This window comes from Sorex araneus, chromosome X (assembly GCF_027595985.1).
Source record: "Sorex araneus isolate mSorAra2 chromosome X, mSorAra2.pri, whole genome shotgun sequence".
Lineage (NCBI taxonomy): Eukaryota > Metazoa > Chordata > Mammalia > Eulipotyphla > Soricidae > Sorex > Sorex araneus.
Window position 1 is genome coordinate 229,484,737 of NC_073313.1, and position 16,168 is coordinate 229,500,904.

The 16,168-nt window shown below is 37.7% G+C and overlaps 1 protein-coding gene across 1 annotated transcript in view; it reads right to left on the reverse strand.

Moving 5' to 3' along the window:
- GTF3C3 (general transcription factor IIIC subunit 3) overlaps positions 1-16,168 on the reverse strand; it is a 51,495-nt gene that overhangs the window by 24,830 nt on the left and 10,497 nt on the right. The window contains exons 3-9 of the mRNA XM_055122833.1: positions 15,594-15,784; positions 14,353-14,476; positions 12,088-12,279; positions 11,243-11,408; positions 7,972-8,119; positions 4,933-5,005; positions 607-710 (exon numbers count right to left, since the gene is read on the reverse strand). Of these exons, the coding sequence (XP_054978808.1) occupies positions 607-710; positions 4,933-5,005; positions 7,972-8,119; positions 11,243-11,408; positions 12,088-12,279; positions 14,353-14,476; positions 15,594-15,784 (998 nt within the window). The remainder of the gene's footprint in view (positions 1-606; positions 711-4,932; positions 5,006-7,971; positions 8,120-11,242; positions 11,409-12,087; positions 12,280-14,352; positions 14,477-15,593; positions 15,785-16,168) is intronic.

Below are 16,168 nucleotides of genomic sequence, written 5' to 3' on the forward strand. Positions count from 1 at the left end.
TCCAGAGCACAACAGCCAACTAATTTACATTTTACAGGATTTACATAGTAGTTATGTAATCCCACTAGAAGAAATACATGAGAAGAAAATTGTACATTTTATACGATAGCTTAGTGTAAGATTTACAAAGTAGAAGCCCAATAGATCTTTTTTATTCAATGAAATACATAGTCAGAATTCAGCAGAAGAGAACAACTATCAAAATTACTGCCAACTCTTAAAAAAACTCAACCTCAAATTATGATCTCTAGAAAGAGGATCTCTGGAGAGAGGTTATTTTAGAAGAAAATTACTAAAAGCCATCCTCCAAAACCCTTTTAGTCCTTAAGTCACACAAAAATTATTTGATGCTTACTGTGACTTCCTGGTTAATAAAAAATAAAAAATGCAAGATACTCTAGAATTCTACTAAGAAACATTATAGATTTTATCTGAATTATCTTAAGTATACATATCTTAAGTATACCCCCATGAGGCATGGGGGTGAGGCAATGCTCAAAGGATCATATACTGAATACTAAAGCCAAGACTTCCACATGCCTATTTTGAACTCTATTTTTAGAGCCATCTCTTCAGCCCTTGAGTGCAAATCTTAAATTTACTTACATTAAGTGGTTCAAGGATGTTGAGATGTACCAGGCAGACCATCAACTTCACTGTGATATCTATTGGCACACCATCAGGTATAGAGCAAGTAACAATCTCATCAGCTATAGGACAGACAACAAGAAGCTTAAATGTAGGGGAAATTGTTATCTTCTAAGTAAGATCTCATTTATTTACTTCACTCAAAGTAAATAATCCCATAATCAATTTTAAGTTTGGCCAACTCTATCATTGGGTTCTTATTCTCCCTTCAGCTTGTCTTTGGTAGCAATTATGCTTCACCATCTTTTCCTAAGATCTTATTCACTATCCAAAACCTAAGGAAACTCCCATCATTTACATTGAAACGAAAGAGAACTAAAAAGATTTAAAAAAAAAAAACAGTACAAAAAAACCACACAAATGCTTTTTTTTTGTTTTGTTTTGCTTTTTGGGTCACACCCAGCGATGCTCAGGGGTTAGTCCTAGTTCTGTACTCAGTAATTACTCCTGGCGGTGCTTGCGGGACCATATGGGATGCTGGGGATCGAACCCGGGTCGGCCGAGTGCAAGGCAAACACCCTACCCGCTATATTATTACTCCGGCCCCATGAATGCTCTATCTTGAATTCAAAGCCTCTTTTCTGTCTTCAGTGCAAATTGGTAATAGAAAAATAATACCAGGACTTTTTGCTTTTTGTAGGAGTCTCCCCAGTAGTACTTGAGGGCCTGCTAGACAATCCTGGCAATATTTGGCCAATGATGCAAGCCAACTGGTTCAGTATAGGGCCTGATGATACAGCATTACTCCAAAACAACAAAGATCAACCTACAAGACTCAAGTCTATATCCATAGCAATTTCTTCTGTAGACAATAGCTATGGCAAAACTATTACCAGTGTGAATAAATATTTAAATAAAAAAATTGATTTTAGATCAAGTCACAAAGTAAAAATCAACCTTATGTTGAAAATAATACATTAAGACTAAAACTATGTAACTCATGAGGGTTGAAATAAAATAGCAAACAGTAGGCAAATAAAGGATAAGTAAGGTCAACTGTATTTTAAAGAGAAAAAGGTATTGAGTGCTTTAGGGATAGTCAAAGGGCAGACTCACACCTGAAGTAGTAATTAGCTGAATCAGGTAAATACTGACCCTGAGTATGTAAAATGGCATTATAAAACGGCCCATTGTAAAATGGCAATACTATTTATTGTATAAATAATACTATTTATAGTATTAATTATAAATAAATAAATAGTATTTATTTATTTATAATTAATACTATAAATATGGAAGACAGCATATACTATTTAGAAATCCAACAGCTAAAACAACGCCTTAATAACTAAGAGTTAATAGCAGTATCTTTTACAAAGCTTGCTTTTGGGCCACTAACACTTTCAAAAGATCAATTTTCATTACTTCAGCAATCAAAAATTTTGTTAAATCAGCTTGCAGCCATGTCTCTAGACTGTGAACTAAGCCATTGCCCCATGCTGGCCAAGGAGGGAAAAGATCCCTCTCCCTCTTTCTTGGTTTTTTTTTCCCTTTTCGGGGAAAAACAGCGTGGCGTCTGCCATATTATGAGGACTATTAAGCAGGTACAAACTTGGTGGCACGGGAAGGAGAAAAAAAAAAAAGGTTATGAACTTGAAACAGTGGGACGCTTGGGTAGTCTCAGGCTGGGGGCGATACCGGCGTGTGCTCCGCCAAGATTTGACTCGGGTGGTCACACGTTTGTGCGGCCGCTCTGCTGCTGATCGACCACAATCCGGAGGCCAGCTCGACTACTTTTGGTCCCAGCAACTGCTTGCAGCCATGTCTCTATACTGTGAACTAAGCCATTGCCCCATGCTGCCCCAGGAAGGGAAATGATGCAATTTCTAACATAAATCTCCCTGGGCTTAATTACTAAAATACTAAAATACAGAAATCCTAAACCACGCGACCGCACGACTTCATATCTCTTCATTCTCAGCAATGGAAAACTAACTATCAAATGCTTCCTTGTCAGTAGGGCTGTTTTTTTTGGTGGGAAACTCCAACAACAATAGTGAGTTTTGTGTTGAAATATGGAATGTAATCAAGGTAAAGAGAAAATGAAGTGAAATTTATAAGCTACGCAGGCGGGGTGGGGGCGTAGGGGAGTGGGAGGTATACTGGGGTTTTTGGTGGTGGAATATGGGCACTGGTGAAGCAACGGGTGTTCGAGCATTGTATAACTGAGACATAGGCCTGAGAACTTTGTAACTTTCCACATGGTGATTCAATAAAATAAATAAATTTTTTTAAAAAGTTTTGTTAAATCAAGAAGTTTTAGTAATATATTTAATTGTATAGCTATTTAACTGCCAGTAATGGATTATGCTGTAAGTGAATTACAAAGTAATGTGGTCTGAGGGACTAGGAAGGCTATGTTTTTACCAAAAAGAGTTCTTTCATTAAAAGTTTGAATATGTTAGTAGCCAGAGAATAAAAAGTGAGGAGGAAAATAGCAAATATGATAAAAATGAAGAATGAAAGTTCTTTCTTCTGTAACACATAGCTAAAAAATGGCAGTGATAAGCCAAATGACTTATGGCATTATAATTAAAGGGATCAGTATAAAACAACCACCTTTGCTCACTTTGCAAGTTATTTAATCTTCTGGACCTATCTTTTTCTTCAATTATTTCAAAAACTTAGGATGCCATACATTTTAGATACTTTTATTGCATATAGAAAAGAAAAGTACCAATACTTAAAACTCTGAGATGTCACTGATTTACATTAACTGTTCTCTTATTTCTGATATAAAAAATGAAAAGACTATTATCTAGACTGAAATTTGAATATAATCCTGTATTCAATATTTTCTGAAACAAAGGTAGCAATAATCTCCAACACAGATATATCTTGGAAGATCTAAATAGAAATTATCACTTCAAAGTAACCATTTTAGACTCAGCTCTAATCTAAACTAGATCCAAGAAAAGCGTCAGAAACCCTCAGTCCTTCAGATGCCCTAAACCATGCAATAGGACCATTACATTTCCAACTCTTTCTGCTATTCATCCTTCTTATGCTAATCACTTAAAATCCCTAACCAAAGCTCCCTGTTTCTGTTCCCCCAAGCAGTATTCCTGCATTCTGAGACCTCATCCTGAAATGACTTTATCTCTTATCCTGGCACACTGCCTCTCTCCTCCCACACTGCCAGTTTTATTAAGAAACGATCACACAGCTGTCCTTACTAGTTGAATTATATAAACATCATTTGAAGTCCTACTTGCTTGAAGGTGGGAAACGTTACACTCTTCTTTCTGTATATTCCCAACACATTGAGCATGAACTTAGTACAAAAATTTTTTTGAGTTGGGCTTTCCATTCTCCCTTGCCAGTTCAATGTTTATTTTTCCCATATCTCATCTTGGACTTACTCTACAAGAAATCAGCACACACTGACTGACAAAAATAATTGCTTTTTATTAGGATGCACCTTTTAAATGAAATGGACTTCTGCTTTGTATTTTTAAAAGCAATTATGCCTTAACCCAAAAGATTTAATAAAATATGAACATTTTAGGAATCATGAGAGGTCAGAGAGTGAAATATTTTGAATCAAGAATAACTCGTACCAAGTTCCTCCTCTAGTACCCCTACCACCATTAAAAGTCTCATGAGGTAGGAATGGCCTGTACTAAAATGAGTTTTCTTTGAACAGGGCATCCACTATGATAATTAAGATCAAAGAATATTTTCAAGGAACATGTTAGTAGATATGGCACAAAGAAAACTGGTGAGTGTAGTAGAGTGTAGTAGGGATAGAGCTGAAAACTGAAACAACAAGTCACACTCCAGGTATAACTTCCTAAACTAAGCACAGTGCAAGTATTCAAACAACGGAAGGTAATAAGATTTATTTATATGAATGTTTAAATTGAAACAGAATGTTGTTTTTTTTAACGTAGAAGTACTGCTATTTATTAAGCCATTGTATAAGGTATGAAACAGAATGCTTTTAGTAAGAGTACTTTTAGTAATTTTTGAAAAGCAAATTGATTTAGATTAAAAGATCTCTCATAAAGTATGTGTTTAGTAATCCATTCTGTTTCATACAGCACTACAACAACCCTGAGCTAATGAGAAATGCCAAGTTCAACTGGATTTATTGATAAATCAAAGGCTCTGTAAACAATTTCTCATAGGTTATTTTTGAGTAAATATTTCATAGAAAAACAGAAATCTTACTGAAGAAAAAGTGCTTCTGTGAAACTTGTTATAACATTAACTATCAACTTCAGTATGCCACAGTATGAAAAGAGAGGATTATATCTGCTTTACTATACTAAGAAAAACTACCTTTATTCTCCTCTAGAAAGCCTTCTTCTGTAGATTTTTTTTCCAGCACAATACCAGAAAAGTCTGTAATTACCTAAAAAAGAAAGGAAAACAAAGAAAATGACATAAGAAATACACATGAAAACATTCTAAAAATACAAAATTTTAAATTGTAAAGTTAATTAAAATAATCCTTACAATATAGAAATAGGCTTAAAAAGCAAGGTTTTAATAATAAAATGCTATTGTGATACAGTGACTTTTTGTTTTTGTTTTGGGGCCATACCCAGGAATGCTTAGGTCTTACTCCTGGCTCCATGCTCAGGTATCAATCCTGGCTGGCTCAAGGGACCTTCTGGGATGCCAGGAATCAAATCTAGGTCTGCTGAGTGCAAGAAAAGTGATCCATCTGCTATACTATTTCTCCAGCCCCTATACTGACATTTTTGTACCATATTAACTAATATTTAAAGAAATATAATTCCGCTGCATAAAATCATCCTCTTTCCCCAACAATTTAGGAATTAAATCAAAGCCACTTAGTAAGCTATACTAAAGGACAAGTAATTTTTTAATTATTATTTATTTATTTTTTAAATTTTATTTTATTGAATCACCGTGACAAAAGTTACAAAGCTTTCAGGTTTAAGTCTCAGCCATATAATGATCAAACCCCCATCCCTTCACCAGTGCACCTGTTCCCCCACCAAGAACCCCAATATACCCCCCTCCCACCCCCCCCCACCTGAGTGGCCAATGATCTTCACTTTATTCTCTCTATACTTTGGATACATTCAATATTTCAACAGAGAACTGATTATTATTATTTGGAATTTTCCTCCAGCAATCAAACCTGCTGAAAAGACTTCATTTGATAGTTTGTTTTCCATTGCTGAGAATGAAGATTATAGGAGCTGTCGCGGCCGCACGGTTTTGGATTTCTGTTGTTTTAGTTCAGCTTACAGTCTAGATGCATTTCTATAAGTCTCTGGGTGCCAAAATGGGTTAGTAGACCTCCTGGATCATAGTCTTTAAGGAGCAGAGGGGCCGACCGTGTCGTGTGTGGCTGCTCCAGATCTCATCTGGTATTTTTTATATTTTAAATTTTAATTTATAAGGCAGTTGACAATATTTGATTACATTTAACATTCAAACACCAATCCCACCACCATTACATCTTCCCACAACCATATTTGAGATGTTTCCATCCCAAGCCCTGATCCCTGTCCCAAAGCACAACTGAAATAATATTGTTTTGTATTGTTTGTTATGAGAAACTGCTGAAAATGCTACAAAAAAGTATCCATAGAGGAAATAGTGTGAAGATCATTCTATTTTGGCAGGGGCCACTGAGACCTTCTTTACGATATCACAAACATGTTGTTAAAGGTTGAGTGATGTGAACTTTAGTATATACATACGTGATATATATGCATGCACACATATATGCATACATATATATGTATAACTTGTCATCCTGTTATTCATCAATTTGCTCAAGCGGGTGCCAGTAGCATTTCCATTCGTCCCTATCACATGCTAGTGTAGCCCAATGGCGTCTACTTGCTCCAGGAACATTAAGAGCCTCAAACCGTTTATTCAGGGTCTTGGTGAAGAAATCTGACCATCTTGTAGATGGGCTGCCACACAGTCTTTTGACGTCCCGTGGAATCCAACTGGTAATAGTTCTAGTCCAGCAGTCATCTCTAAATCTCATTACATGTCTGGCCCATCTGATTTTTGATGCCTTGGCAAACGAGACAGCATCCCTGATTCTTGACCGTCAACAGAGGTTGGAACTCTGGATTCCTTCTTTCACTTGAGTGAAATGTGATACTCTAAGCATAGCTTGATTCCTCTTGGGATACCCAAATAGCGTTCTCATCCTGTTTGCGTAGGGCCCAGGTCTCTGAGGCATATGTTAGTGCATGGAGAATGGTGGAGTCAAAAAGATGTGTCCGGAGCCGGAGGTTCTTTGTCCTCTTAACAACTTCTTCGACGTTCTTGAAGGTGTTCCAAGCTGCTCTCTTCCTCCTGTGCAGTTCTGGCGCCAAGTCATTCCTCATGTTGAATTCTCAACCCAGGTATATATAGCTGTTGCATTTGGAAATGTTCTTTCAGTTGAGAGCAAATGGAACATCAGAGACTAGTTTGTTTTTCATGAACACTGCTTTGTTGAGATTCAGCTGCAGTCCGACCTTTCCACACTCAGGTCAAAGTTGGCCAGCATTTGTGCCGCTTGGCTAATGTTTGGTGTCATGAGAACAATGTCATCAGCGAAGCAGAGGTGGTGTAGTTACCGACTATCTATCTTCACTCCAATTCCTTCCCATTCTAGCGGAGGTGGTGCAGTTGCTGACTGTCTATTTCACTCCCATTCCTTCCCATTCTAGTCGTCGCATGACCTTCTCGAGGGCGGCACTGAAGAGTTTCAATGAAATGGTGTCGCCCTGTCGAACCCCTCTCTTTACGTTGGTGAACACTTCTTTGTAGAATGGTGAGATCCTGGAGGTAAATCCGTAATACAGTTCGCGGAGGATCTTGACGTGCTGAGTTTGAATGCCCTGTTTGGCTAAGGGCTTCGATGACTGCTTCAGTCTCAACAGAATCAAAAGCTTTCTTTAAATCAATGAATGTTAAACAGAGTGGTATCTTGAACTCTTGAAAGACCTCAATGAGCTTGGTCATCATGTGGATATGGTTGATTGTGCTGATTCCTTTTCGGAATATATATATATATATATATATATATATATATACGTATGTATGTATAGAGGGAATACATATATTTCCCTCTAAGACTGGTTGCCAACTATTTGAACCCCATCAAATGTGGTATAGTACTCCTGGAGAATGGGTAGGGAGTATCTTATGAGGACAGACATTTCTTTCATTGTGATAGCTATGCTTTATATTTTAGAGAATTACTATAGAATCTAGAAATGTTTTCATACAGACTTTAAGTAATTTAGCATAAAGTAGTACATGTAAATGAGGAATTTTAATTTTTGAGACTTTCTAGAACACAGAAATATGTTCAAAATCTAAGAGCATTCCTACCTCCAAAGCTTTGTCATATTGTTTGTTAGAAATGTATAGCTCAGCTGCTATGTTAACATCTTCCTTGGAGACTAGGCCCTGGTGTTTAGAGAAAGCTTCTTCAATTATGTTAATAGCTGACGTAACATCATTGGCTTCATAATAACTCCTAAAAAACAAATTGCAAAATGAATACTTAATTCAGATTATAAAATTCATTGCCATGCTTAAGCTCATGATTATTTCATGATTATTTTAATAATTTTTTTTAAAATTTGGAAACAGAAATTGGGGCTGGGACTGTGGTTGTGACAGAGAGAAGATTCTGCACAAATGAGGCCCTGAGTATGACGGGTGGGAGGGTTGAAGTGGGTCGACAGAAGAACGCAATTCAGTTTGGACTGGAGGAATAGCACAGTGGCTTAAAGCACCAGTATAGCAAGCTCACTCAAAAAGCATAAATCTCTGGGTCACACATGCAGTCCTGGCAACTCTGCTACTCAGGATTCTTGGCTGCACTACAGCCAAGTGTAAGCGCCACAAAGAGGTGTATGACCCCTAGAGAGCACCGCAGCTATAAACATTTGCAGCTATAAACATCCGGAAAGTTCCATGATTAGGAATTGCAACCCTAACAAGCATGTGTGAGCACTGCAGAGAACCCTGGCACAACTACACCCATAATTATGTGCCTAAATGATTCCTGGTGTTCAAGCAATCAAAGTGCAAGCTTTGGTAAGCATCACAGCCAAATATGCAAACACCACAATCTGAAAATGGCAAGAACCACACCTGAAAATGCCAGCACCACAATCAGATTTGTGTGCAAGCCATTACAAAAAAATTAACAAGAAAAGTGGGGTGGTGGGTGAAGGGAGGAAATGGAAAATAATGAGAAGTTAATCAGAAATGATCCAGAGGAAATTGTGCAGTATCACAATGTCAAGCATTTCACATTCCAAAAACCACCTTCCCTAATGCAACACCAGCCACTCTTCTACGTCAATGGAATCTATGAAGCACTGACCCTGCCACACTTTTAGTCTCTGAATCTTTTCAGTCCTCACTCGCCTTCTCCATGGTCCAACATTACAATCACTATCACACAAATCTCCTCAATTCTCTTTCCCATATCTCCCTTTATGAAAAATCATCTGCATTATAAAATCTGTTCCTGAATAATCTAAATAAGCCTACTCTCCCTCATCATCCAGCCCAGTTATATGACTCTAGAACATAAAGTATACTACAAGACAATACTTAGCTTACTTTTTCTGTACAAGCAGACATATGAGAAGTATGAGAGAAGTAAATGCAGTAGGGCATATATTAAATAAAAAAAAGAATGCATTTGTGCTGGGCAGACAGTACAGCGGGTAGGGCACTTGCTTTGCAGGTTCAATCCCTGGCATCCCATATGGTCCTGCATGCACCCCCAGAGCAGAGTCAAAAGGAACTCCTGAGCATCACTGGGTGTGGTCCCAAAAGCAAAAATTAAATTGAAATTTTAAAAAATATATAATGCATTAGGGCCAAAGTCTTAGTACAGCAGGTAGGGCATTTGCCCAGCATGCAGCCAACCTGGGATTGATTCCTGGCATCCCATATGGTCACCAAAGTACTGCTAGAAGTAATTCCTGAATTCCCGAGTGTAGAGCCAGGAGTAACTCCTGGGCATCACTGGGGTGGTACAAAAAATTCACCATACTCCAAAAGGCACATGAAAAAGTGCTCTACATCACTAATCATCAGAGAGATGCAGATCAAAACAACCACGAGATACCACCTCACACCACAGAGACTAGCACACATCCAAAAGAACAAAAGCAACCGCTGTTGGAGAGGATGTGGGGAGAAAGGGACCCTTCTACACTGCTGGTGGGAATGCCGACTGGTTCAGCCCTTCTGGAAAACAATATGGACGATTCTCAAAAAACTAGAGGTTGAGCTCCCATTTGACCCAGCAATACCACTGCTGGGAATATATCCCAGAGATGCAAAAAAGTATAATCAAAACAACATCTGCACATGTATGTTCATTGCAGCACTGTTTACAATAGCCAGAATCTGGAAAAAACCCGAATGCCCTAGAACGGATGACTGGTTGAGGAAACTTTGGTACATCTATACAATGGAATACTATGCAGCTGTCAGAAAAAAAGGAGGTCATGAATTTTGCATTCAAGTGGATCGGCATGAAAAGTTTCATGCTAAGTGAAATGAGTCAGAAAGAGAGAGACAGACATAGAAAGATTGCACTCATCTATGGCATGTAGAATAACAGAGTGGGAGACTAACACCCAAGAATCGTAGAAATAAGTACCAGGAGGTTGACTCCATGGCTTGGAGACTGACCTCACATTCTGGGGAAAGGGCAACTCAGAGAAGGGATCACCAACTATAATGTAGTTGAAGGCCATGTGGGGGAAGGGAGTTTCGGGCTGAATGAGGGCTAGAGACTGAGCACAGTGGCCACTCAACACCTTTATTGCAAACCTCAACAGCTAATTAGAGAGAGAGAACAGAAGGGGATGCTCTGCCACAGTGGCAGGGTGGGGTGGGGGGGAGATGGGATTGGGGAGGGTGGGAGGGATGCTGGGTTTACTGGTGGTGGAGTATGGGCACTGTTGAAGGGATGGGGTCCCGAACTTTGTATGAGGGAAGCATAAGCACAAAAGTGTATAAATCTGTAACTGTACCCTCACAGTGATTCACTAATTAAAAATAAATAAATTAAAAAAAAATTCACCATACTGAGAAATATATAATGCATTAGCATGTGCCAACTATAAAGAAAAAAATTTGTCTTAAAAATGTTAATACCAGCTGAAGGTAAAAAGGAAGGTAAAAAGATATAGGAAATCCTAGATCACAAACATTTCATTAACACATCTTGAATAAATAAATTAAAAATATTATAAATGTATATTACTTCAACTAAGTTATGCAAACCTGGGGACTTAATTATTCGTTCAGAACATGCCTCTTTTAGTTTATGAACATTTGAAAGATAGTATAGAAAAAAATTTTAAAGCTTGACTTGAAAACAGAAGAGAAATAAAGTTTTAAAAAAAAAACCTTCATGCCAGGGATATGGCATAGTGGCAAAGCACAAAACTTGCATGCATAAGACCTGGGTCAATACCTGGCACTAGAGAGAGAAGGAAGGAAGGGAGGGAGGAAGTAGGGGAGGCAGGGAAGGAGGGAGGAAATCTCTATGTTTAAGCATAATATAAAATACGAAACACTCTCTTGAACTACAGCAAAATTATATACATCATTCCAAACTTACTTTGCCATTTCTCTAGCTAATTGCATAAAACGTTCTCCATCAGAGGGAGCCAAAAGGTTTAAAGTTCGCCTATAACCATCCATTGCCATTTTATGATCTCCCATCTGTTCATAGAGGCTTGATCGCTCCCACAGAAAATGGACATTAGTAGGTTCAGATTTAAGAGCTAAAAAGAAAATATAAATTATGAATGAATTGATAATGAAAAGGGGTCCATACCTGGGTATGACATTCTTTTTTTAGGAAATTTAATACACACTCTAATTTGAGGTGTTTTTTTTTTTTCTTTTTGGGTCACACCCGATGATGCATAGGGGTCATTCCTGGCTCTGCACTCAGAAATTAACCCTGGTGGTATTCAGGGGATCTTATGAGATGCTGGGAATCGAACCCAGGTCGGCCACGTGCAAGGCAAACGCCCTACCCGCTCTAGTCCCAGAGTTTTTAATGGAACCAAGAGAGTTAAATCCATCTTCACAGGAACTCTGAACTAGGACAGATCCAGTATAATTTATACTCTGAAACTCCATGTTAGTCTTCATTTGGTTTATCTTCTGAGTGGCTTATCCTCAAGAAACAGCTTAGAATTATCACTAATTTGGTAGAAGACTAAAAGTACTATTTGTCTACCAACTCTATGATGTATTAATTCATAATATAAATAAGATTACTAATAAATATCAACCAGAGAGAAACCATAAGTACATGTCAGATATAATAAAATATTATGTATTTCAGCTTAACCAACATACCACAGAGTATCAGGTACAATTATCAAAAAGAAAACAAACCTATTATATGTAACATTTTTTACCAAACAAATATGGTAAAAATATTTTAATTACCTTTTGTATAGCAAAAAATAGCTTGCTTAATATTGTCTTGTTCCATAGACATTTCTGCCAATCTAACCCATTTTTCTGTGTCACTGGGGTTTAAATGTGCAGCAATCAACTCAAATTGCAGTGATTTCTCCATGTCACCTTGGTCCTCATAGAGCACAGCAAGAGTAGAGAATGGCTCATAAGCCAGAGGAGCTATAACAAAAAAACATATTCCACCGATTTAAAAAAGTGGCTGAGCTAAATGTTAATTGCATAGCTCAAACATGGATTCAACTGTTTTATACTCTAACTCTAGCAAAGCAATACAAATAAGTAAAATTTAGAAACGATACTAGACTATATGCTTTTAACTTGAACATTCCATACTTTTGACACTGAAAAGAGCATTCTTTTCTCAAAGTATTACTCGTTAAATACTTTGGGAAAAACACAAAAATACTTTGGGAAAACTCATGAGAAACAAAACCCTACTCTCTACCATATCCCCTTTATAAAAATTTCCTTTTGTTAAGGTTAACCATGGCTGAATAACTGAGCAAATTTAACCTAATAGGCATCAGCCACATTGTTGAAACTGATGTTTCATGACTGAAGTATGAAATGAATGGGTAGAGGTCGCCAAAGCAGAAAATTAAGTGAATAATTAATTTCACACAGATGAAACGTACCAAAATAAAGTTCTTAGATTATGGTATTTTTTTGGTTTTTTTTCTTTTGCTTTTTGGGTCACACCCAGTGATGCTAGGGGTTACTCCTGGCTCTGCACTCAGGAGTAATCCTGGCAGTGCTCAAGGGACCATATGGGATGCTGGGAATCGAACCCAGGTTAGCAGCGTGCAAGGCAAATGCCCTACCCGCTGTGCAACTGCCCCAGCCCCGATATATTTTTAAAAATTGTAAAAAAATTATAAACTGACATATGGAAGCAGATTAAGATTGGAAAATAGGAGCTAAGCAAAACATCTCACAGAAAGGTTTAGTCAATTTTATTCCTAAAAAGCTGAAAAAGAAAAATTAGAGGCCTCAATTATCCTGATGAATAACCAAAGAATGTACTCTTTTTCAATATTCTATGCTTGGAAATGAATACCAGAATGTTTACAGGATAAATAAAAAACTCAGTAATTAAAACTCCACAGATCACTATCTAGGATATCATTTGGTAACACATCAGAAAAACTTATGCATATAACTACATATGAGTTACACATGACTGGTCACAATCACCTCTGAAGATATATTTCAACTACCCCAAACCTGGGAGTGTAAAAGAAGATAAGCATAAATGATATAACTTACCAAAACATTGGCTTAAAACAATCTACTTGGTTAGAAAAACGAGAAAACGGGGATAGGAAAGTGTGCGGGAGGGGTGGGGGGGCGCAAGGAGGGGGAAAGAGTATCTTCAAGTGATCTGAACGATGCATATTTTCGATATTTAAAAAGATGGGCTGGAGAGATAATTCAAGTGGTGAAGCACCTGCTTACATGTGGAAGGTCCTGAGTTCAGTCCCTGATACCCACATGGTCTCTAAGCACCACAAGGGCGACCCCAAAATGTTCTAAAATAAAAAGACAGACACATGATAGTACAGTGGAGAGAGCATTTGCCATGCATGTGGCTGACCTGGGTTCTATCCCCAGTATCCCATATGGTCCCCCAAGCACCGAAATGAGTACTAGACAGCCTGAGTATATATATATATATATAAAGCCAAAACAAAACTAAACAAAAAGACAGACAATACAAAAATTTAAAATCCCTAAGATAAACCAATAGGAGGAGAGAGGGAGAGAGAAGAGAGGAGAGGAGGGAGAGGAGAGGAGAGGAGAGGAGAGAGAGAGAGAGAGAGAGAGAGAGAGAGAGAGAGAGAGAGAGAGAGAGAGAGAGAGAGAGAGAGAGAGAGAGAAGCAAGTAAAAGCCTAGGGATGTGGTTCAAGTGGCAGGGCACAGGCTTTGTAAGTGTGAAGCACTGGGATGATGTGTGGCAGGCATCACAGGGCCCCCAAACACTGCTGAAAATGCTCCCTCAAGTGAATATAAAAACAAGCAAATAAAACATGGGAACAGACTAAAGATGTCTGTAAATATGAAAGACAGTTTGATTTTTATTTTGATTACAACTACTACTTAAGGAAAGTAGGCTATTGCTATTGTCACAACCACATCTGACTGAACGTATTTCCCACATAGCAGGTTAGTGTTTCTCCATTTGTTGGAAAAATCAGATGATTAAACTATTATCATAGTTACACTGAAAATACCTTGTCTTATAATTTCCATGCACATTAATATTGCCTCTTCGTGTTCTCCTCGAGCAAAACGAATGTTGGCTTCACCCATAAGACCTCTCAGAGCCCTGGGTAGTTTACTCCGAGGCCTTTTTTCCTGTATAGAATGAAAATAACATCCAGATTAAAATATAATAATGTTTTAAATTTTAGTTCCAACCACATTAATATGGATGATAATGACACTGAAATTTTTCTTTAAAAAAATTTTTCTTGCTACAGTAGAAAGCTCAAAGCATAGTAAAATACATCAAGAAAGCAAATTCTAAAATGGTCAAGAAATACTAAATTGCAAATCAGAATAAAAATCAACGTGGCAATGAATGCTGCAAAATGGAATTCTATTTTAGGAGACTTAATCTAATATAATTTACTGAAGGCCCTCCTATTTCAAATTTATCTATCAAAAACATCTATCTATCTATCTAGAATGAACGTAGCCTTATAAGTCTGAAGCTGCAAGTTCCATTCTTGGTATCACCCCATACACATAAAGCAGGAGTCCAGTGAAACTGCTATTTGGGATTCCCAGCACCACACAAAGTGGTATTCTGGTATTCCATGACCACGTGTGTGCAAACTGCTCAAGTGTGAGTGAGCACACATGTGGGCATGGCAGCCAAGCACACCATCTGAGCAATGCAACCCAAATGTACATGACACTGCTACAAGGTGCATGTCCCTCAGTAAGCATGTGTGCAAGACTCCAACCTCCAAAGAGTACTACAAAGCATGGCAAGCACCACAACCAACAATGCAGGCATGGCAAGCTAGCATGTGCAACCCACACCATCAAAACAAAAGAAAAGGGGAATAAATGAAACAATAAAAAAGTAAGAAATGCTTTGACTAAAAAATTCTGCATCAGTAATGTGGTTCAGAGGTAAATAATCTAACCTCCGTACCTGAGGCCCTGGGGTTTGATCCTTGCTAGTGCACCACCCCTCCACTTCCCACCAGACACCAAAATAAAGTTTGTAATACAAACATTTGAGCAATAAACTATATAAAATCTGATATATATATAATAATCAAGGCTTATACTAAGTAAATCTCTAAAATGAGACATAAGAAACAGTAACAATAGATGTTGCATAGTATTTCCTAATGGCTTAATTTCTTTTGAGTGTTTTACTTTACAATTAGAAATTTTCTTTCTCTACAACTATCACTTTATGTTGTTTCTTTCTATACCAAAAGAAGTAAGAATTTACTTTCATCATTTTCTTGGTCTCACGATTGAGAACCATCTCTAATACAAACACATCGCCAGCAGTGGGTTGCTCAGGTGTTTCTTCCTCCTCCTCCTCCTCTTCTTCCTCTTCCTCTTCATCTTCTTCATTCTCTCCAAGCATGGAAGCAAAGACCTTGTGAACTGACTTACTGACGCCATCTGATGTTTCTCCTGAAGTCACAAAAAGGGCATGGGATGTGGGGGGGGGGAGAGTTTTAAAACAGAATAGTCAAAAGAAAATCCCAGTAAAAATTTATGTAATATAAATTTTTTATTGCAGCAACACCAAACTTGAAAATAAAAGACAGAAAAATGAACACTTCCCCCCAAAATCTATCAGAGAGCAATATATTTTACCCTAGAAATGGCTATTTCATTCTTCAGGCCAATCCAGCAATAAAAATAAATAGATAAATAAATAAATGGCAATCAGAAGTAGCACAAAGAACAGAAAGAGAAATTATAATGATTAAGGTGAAGACTTAAAAGCTAAATGGCAGTATAGAACCAAATGTTAGAGCACAGCAGCCAAATATGAAGATTCTAGACCAAGCT